General features: G+C 23.9%; 1 protein-coding gene across 1 annotated transcript in view; it reads left to right on the forward strand.

Annotated features, from left to right (window-relative positions):
- LOC117179554 (programmed cell death protein 10) overlaps positions 1-7303 on the forward strand; it is an 18246-nt gene that overhangs the window by 5800 nt on the left and 5143 nt on the right. Inside the window, exons 2-4 of the mRNA XM_033371472.1 lie at positions 24-201; positions 287-419; positions 5946-6110. Coding sequence (XP_033227363.1) covers positions 24-201; positions 287-419; positions 5946-6110 — 476 coding nt within the window. The remainder of the gene's footprint in view (positions 1-23; positions 202-286; positions 420-5945; positions 6111-7303) is intronic.

Here is a 7303-nt window from a genome sequence, read left to right on the forward strand (position 1 = left end):
AAATGTTGATTAATCAATTTTAGTTGGAGAGACAAAATGTTATGGCTGCGCAAACTTTACGATCAGCGCTTACGAAGGCTGAGAATTCCTATCCTGGATTTACATATGATTTAGTTTTGGGAATTGTGAGAAAATCAGATTTAAATATCGATATGAACGAAAGCGTTCTACGATTACAGGGTACTGCTTCAGACTGTGATGGTAAACAAAAATTTTGAAGTCTGTAATTTGTAAGTTGTGTTTCTGTATAAATAATTCATTGATTTATATTATCATTTCGTGCCAGTTGTTGAATATCGATCAGCGCGTTCAGAGGATGCATTCCAAGAGCTTAATCGGAAGTCAACTTCCTTAAAAAGGATATTGAGTAGAATTCCAGATGAGATAACAGACCGTAAAACCTTCCTCGAAACTATTAAGTACGTACAAAATTAGGAGATTTTAATGCTTTATTAAGGTTTTATACTTCTTCCCCTTTTGAAAAAAATACCCTTTTTCCCCTCATATGAGGAAACGCCCTCCTTTTTTAGGAAACATTTCCCGTTTTCTTATTTTTCGCATGAATGCGAACTGAATAATTTCAACCCAAGAAGAAAATCCAAATATTTCTTGTCAAAATTTCATTGTTTTTTTTTTATTGTAAAGTCTACTATCTATTATATTTTTGGTAAAAAATTCCACTATTTGGTTGAAGATTGAATTATTTTGTTGATAAATCAAGTATGTTGTTAAAAATCACACTGTTGTTAGTTGAATTTGAATCTTTTTGTTTGAGAATTTGAACATTTGGTTGAAAATTAATCTTTTCGGGCTAAAAATTCAAGCGTTTGGATAAAAATTCGACTATTTGGTTGAAAATTTAATTATTTTGTTGAAAAATCAAATATTTTGTTGAAAATCAAATATTTTGTTAAAAATCAAACTGTTGTTAGTTGAATTTGAACCTTTTTTGTATGAGAATTTGAACATTTGGTTGAAAATTAATCTTTTTGGGATAAAAATTCGACTATTTGTTTGAAAATTAAAGTATCTTCTTGAAAAATCAAATATTTTCTTCAAAATCAAATATTTTGTTAAAAATCAAACTGTTGTTAGTTGAATTTCAATCTTTTTTGTTTGAGAATTTGAACATTTGGTTGAAAATTAATCTTTTCGGGATAAAAATTCAAGCATTTCGTTAAAAATTCGACTATTTGGTTGAAAATTTAATTATTTTGTTGAAAAATCAAATATTTTGTTGAAAATCAAATATTTTGTTAAAAATCAAACTGTTGTTAGATGAATTTGAACCTTTTTTGTTTGAGAATTTGAACATTTGGTTGAAAATTAATCTTTTCGGGATAAAAATTCAAGCATTTCGTTAAAAATTCGACTATTTGGTTGAAAATTGAATTATTTTGTTGAAATATCAAATATTTTGTTAAAAATCAAAGTGTTGTTAGTTGAATTTTAATCTTTTTTGTTTGAGAGTTTGAACATTTGGTTGAAAATTAATCTTTTCGGGATGAAAATTCAAGTGTTTGGATAAAAATTCGACTATTTGGTTGAAAATTGAATTATTTTGTTGAAAAATGAAATATTTTGTTGAAAATCAAACGGTTGTTAGTTGAATTTGAACCTTTTTTGTTTGAGAATTTGAAAAATTGGTTGAAAATTAATCTTTTCTGGATAAACATTCGACTATTTGGTTGAAAATTGAATTATTTTGTTGAAAAATGAAATATTTTGTTGAAAATCAAACGGTTGTTAGTTGAATTTGAACCTCTTTTGTTTGAGAATTTGAAAAATTGTTTGAAAATTAATCTTTTCGGGATAAAAATTCGACTGTTTGGTTGAAAATTAAATTATTCTGTTGAAAAATCAAACTGTTGTTAGTTGAATTTCAATCTTTTTTGTTTGAGAATTTTGGCATTTGGTTGAAAATTAATCTTTTCGGGATAAAAATTCAAGCGTTTGGATAAAAATTCGACTATTTGGTTAAAAATTGAATTTTTTGGTTGAAAAATCAAATATTTTGTTAAAAATCAAACTGTTGTTAGTTGAATTTGAACCTTTTTTGTTTGAGAATTTGAAAATTTGGTTGAAAATTAATATTTTCGGGATAAAAATTCGACTCTTTGGTTGAAAACTAAATTATTTTGTTAAAAAATCAAATATTTTCTTAAAAATCAAACTGTTGTTAGTTGAATTTTAACCTTTTTTGTTTGAGAATTTGAACATTTGGTTGAAAATTAATCTTTTCGGGATAAAAATTCAAGCATTTCGTTAAAAATTCGACTATTTGGTTGAAAATTAAATTGTTTTGTTGAAAAATCAAATATATTCTTAAAAATCAAACTGTTTTTAGTTGAATTTGAACCTTTTTTGTTTGAGAATTTGAAAATTTGGTTGAAAATTAATATTTTCGGGATAAAAATTCGACTCTTTGGTTGAAAACTAAATTATTTTGTTAAAAAATCAAATATTTTGTTAAAAATCAAACTGTTGTTAGTTGAATTTGAACCTTTTTTGTTTGAAAATTTGAAAATTTGGTTGAAAATTAATATTTTCGGGATAAAAATTCGACTATTTGGTTGAAAACTAAATTATTTTGTTAAAAAATCAAATATTTTCTTAAAAATCAAACTCTTGTTAGTTGAATTTTAACCTTTTTTGTTTGAGAATTTGAACATTTGGTTGAAAATTAATCTTTTCGGGATAAAAATTCAAGGATTCCGTTAAAAATTCGACTATTTGGTTGAAAATTAAATTGTTTTGTTGATAAATCAAATATATTCTTAAAAATCAAATATTTTGTTAAAAATCAAACTGTTGTTAGTTGAATTTGAACCTTTTTTTGTTTGAGAATTTGAACATTTGGTTGAAAATTAATCTTTTCGGAAAAAAATTTAAGCATTTGGTTAAGAATTGAGCTATTTGGCTGATAATTTGGTTAGAATTCAGAAATAAATTTTGTTTTTTGTTAAAAATTAAATTATTTGCTTAAAAATTCTTTTTTTTATAGACGATCAAGTGTCTTATACAAAATTCATCTCCTTGGTTTTGAGAGTTAACTATTTCATTAAAAATGCAATTTTTCTGGTTAAAGTTTGATCTTTCAGGTTTTAAAATGCAGGTTGAAAATTCATTTTATTAGGTTAAAAATAAATTATTCTGTTAAAAATCGAACTGTGTATAGTTGAATTTGAACCTTTTTTGTTTGAGAATTTGAACATTTGGTTGAAAATTTCGTTAGAAGTAAAAAATAAAGCTTATTTTTTGTTAAAAATTAAATTATTTGATTAAAAATTCATCCTTTTTAATAGAAAAATCAAGTGGATTATACCAAATTCATCTTCTTGGCTTTGAGAGTTAACTATTTTATTAAAAATGAAATTTTTTTGTTTAATTTTGATCTTTTAGGTTTTAAAATTCAACCCTTAGGCTGAAAATCTATCTCATTGGGTTAAAAATTCAACTATTTAGTTGTAAATGCAACTGGTTGGTCAAAAATAAATTTTGTTTGCTGAAAATTCAACTATTTGGTTGAAAAAATTCAGTTTTCGGATTTAAAAATCAACTATTTTCCAAAACGATTCTATTTTGTTGAAAATTGCTAGTTTTTTTACAAATGTGCTTAACTGGCTGAAAGTTAAACCAATTTCTTTAGAATTCATTTTATTTGTTAAAGATTTAACTATTTTATTGAAAATTCGTTTTTTGTTAAAAATTAGTTTTCTTAATTAAAAATTTAACTATTCCATTTTTGAATGAAAATTTTTTAATTTGAACATTCAACTAATAAATGTTTAATTAAGAATTCATCTTTTTTCAACTATTTTGTTGAAAATTAGTTTTTTTGTTGGTAGAAAATTAATCTGAATTAATCTTTTGATGAACTGTTTTGTTAAAAATTAATTTTTTTATTTAAAGATTCATCTATTTGATTGTCAAATGAAGTATGTTGATGAAAAGTCTTTTTTCTTTGAAAATTGTTTTTTGGGCCTGAAAATTTAATTTTTTCATTTTTTAGTTAACATTGATCGTTTTTCGTCGAAAACGCGACTGGTTTATAATTAACTGTTTTGTTGAAAATTCTCATTTCCTGATTAAAAATTCAACTGTTTTGTAAAATATTAATCTCGTGTTGAAAATTCTTTCTTTTTTATTACAAGTTATTTTTTACTTAAAATTTAACTCAATTATTAATATTTATAATTGAAAATCCATGTATTTGGTTCAAAAATCGTCTTTTTAAGAGATAAATCATCTTTCCGGTAAAAAAAATAAGCTGTTTTGGTTGAGGAATCAACTTTTTTTTAACCTCGCCCTTTTAGGTTGAATTCATCCGATTTTTATTCGAAATTTTTTTGTTAGAACCAATTATATATATATTTTTTTATTTAAAATTGATCTTTTCTAGTTGTGAATTTAACTATTTGGTTGAAAGTTCTTTCTTAAAATTTCGTCTTTTTGATTTGAAAATTCAACATTTTGGTTACAAATTAAGGTATTTGGTTGAAAATTCAATTCTTTTGTAGAAAAATCGTCTTTTTTGTTGCAAATTATTTTATTTTGGTAAGAATTCCATCGTTTTTATTAAAAAGTTAATCTTCTTGGTTTAAAATTCATCTTTTCGATTTCCAATTGATCTTTTTTAGTCGAAAATTCAATTAATGGGTTTAAAATCGACTGGTTCATTTAAAATTTATGTTTTCGGGTTAAAAATCAAACTTTTTTTTTGTAGAAAATCCATGTATTTTTGAAAATTCGTCTTTATCATAGAAAATTAATCTTTTTTGTTTGATGATTCAACTATTTTATTAAAAGTTCGTCTTTGTTTAATTCAACTGTTTTGGAATTAACAAATTCATTTTTTGTTGTAGAAATATCAATTATTATATGTTTTGTTTAGAAATCATATTTTTATATTTGAAAGTCAACTGTTTGATTATTAGTTGAACCAGTTTCGTTGAAAATATAACTATTTTATTAAAAATTTATTTATTTTTTGCTTGAGACCTTTTTTTTACTGGAAATGTCTTGAAAACTTTTTGAATACAAATTTTAGAAATCGTCTTTTTGTTTTGAAAATTCATATCTTTTAGTAAAAATTTAATCTTGTTTGCTTCAAATTCTTTTTTTTTTTTCATTAAAAATTCAACTATTTTGGTTGAATATGTAACTATTTTGTTGAAAATGCATCTTTTTTAGGCTTAAAATTAATTTTTTCACTGTTTTATCTCTGATTTTTTTTTAAATTCAACTATTTTGTCAAAAATGTATCTTTTTTTAGGTGAAATGTAAACGGTTTTGTTGAAATTTTTTTTTGTAGAAAAGTTCTTGGTTGAAATTAATCTTTGTAGGGTAAAAATTTAAGTATTTGGTTAAAAATTGAACCATTTTGTTTTAATTCAAATATTTGGTTAAAATTCTATTATTTTCTTTATAATGCAACCATTTTAAAAAGAAAATTCGTTCTTTTGGATTGAAAATTAATTTTTTTTATATCAAATTTCAGTATCTTCTAAAAAAATTCGTCTTTTTTGCTTTAGGATTGAAGTGTTTGATTAAAAATGCAACTCTTTTTGGTTGAAGTTTAATATTTTATGTTTTAAAATTTGACCATTTGGTTGAAAATTCATCTTTTTAGGTTCGAAATTCAACTATTTTGTTGAAACTTCTTCTCTTCCGCTTAAAAGTTCAACTTTTTGGTTTAAAATTAATTTTGTTTGATGAAAATTCAATACTTGGTTGAAAAATCATCTTACTTGTTTGGAAATTAACATTCTTGTTGAAAAATGATCTTTTCGGATTTGGAAGTTTTTATTAAAAGAATTTATTCCCCATTTTCTCGAAAAATCACCTCATTAACCCTCTTTGGAGAGCGTTTTGTGCTCTGAAATCATTTTATCACATTCACCTTTCGGTATTTTTTATTTATCAGAATCATATATTTTTTTCAGAGAAATTGCTAGTGCAATAAAAAAATTGCTAGATGCAGTAAACGAAGTCACAGGATTTATACCAGGATCGGCAGGAAAACAGGCTTTAGATCAACGTAAAAGAGAATTCGTCAGATACAGTAAACGCTTCAGTAATACTCTGAAAGAATACTTCAAAGAGGGACAGTAAGATGCACAAAATTTAATTCTTTTAATTCAAGTTCAGAAATTGAAGCATCGGCTTTAAAAGTGCATGAACAGAGATTTTTTCCCCATTGGAATCTATGTTTATACTTTTGATTTTCGTCTGCGGTAGCGTTCAAATTAATCAATTTTAATTTTCACATTTGAATTTGAATAATAGGTTATGAATTACTAATTAAATGAGGTTTAGAACGTTGTCGTAAAAAATTAAAATTAAAAATATTGATTCAAAGTGTAAATAATTATATATAGGTTTTGAAAATAACTTTAGGAAAAAATACAACATATTTGGAAAAGTCAAATAATTTTTGTTCCCAAAACTATCAGCTAATTAGTTATTTTAATTTATTGAAATAAAATGCTAGATATTTGAAAGAAGGACTTTTGAATCTTACGGTAAACGTGTTTTTAGAAGTAAAAAATCAGGAAAATAATAATAAAAATAATAAGAACGTCACAGAAATCAGAGGAAAATTTAGAGAATTTCTATAAGAGGTGTTTAGTCCATTTATAAAAGATAAATGGATTTGTATTTATATTTATATTCTTTGGCAGTTTTTTCCAAAAGTCAATTATATTTTTAGTTCACATTTTTTTGTTTGATGGAAAATTCAACAATTTTGGTAAAAAGTAATCCTTTTTGGTTAAAAATTAAACTGTTTTTTTGAAAATGCATTTTTTTTCAATTCGTCTCTGGTTTAAAAATTCATCTGTTTTAGTAGAAATTTCATATTTTTTCGGATGGAAATACAAAAAATAAAACTTATTGGTTCAAAATTAATCTTTTTTGATTGATGACTCAACTCTTTTGTTGAAAATTAACCTTTTTCAGTTGAACAACTTTCTTAAAAAAAAATTAGTTTTTTGTTGAAGAATTGAACATTTTTGAAGAGTTGAATTTTTTTTAAATTTTGGTAGAGAAATAATTTTCTTAACTGAAAATGTAACTATTCTAATTGAAGATTTAACATTTTAGTACAAGATTAATTTCTTAGTTTGAAAGTTGAACTGTTTTATTGAAAATTGATATTTTTTAGTAAAAAAATTGTGAACTATTTGGGTAAGGGATGAATTTGTTTGTTCTTCTTTATTCATAATGTGTCCCCTAAGGGTTTACATGACTTCCATTCCTTACAATCTTTCCGTTTACATCTATATATTTTTTACAATCTTAT

The sequence above is a fragment of the Belonocnema kinseyi genome, chromosome 9 (assembly GCF_010883055.1).
Source record: "Belonocnema kinseyi isolate 2016_QV_RU_SX_M_011 chromosome 9, B_treatae_v1, whole genome shotgun sequence".
NCBI lineage: Eukaryota > Metazoa > Arthropoda > Insecta > Hymenoptera > Cynipidae > Belonocnema > Belonocnema kinseyi.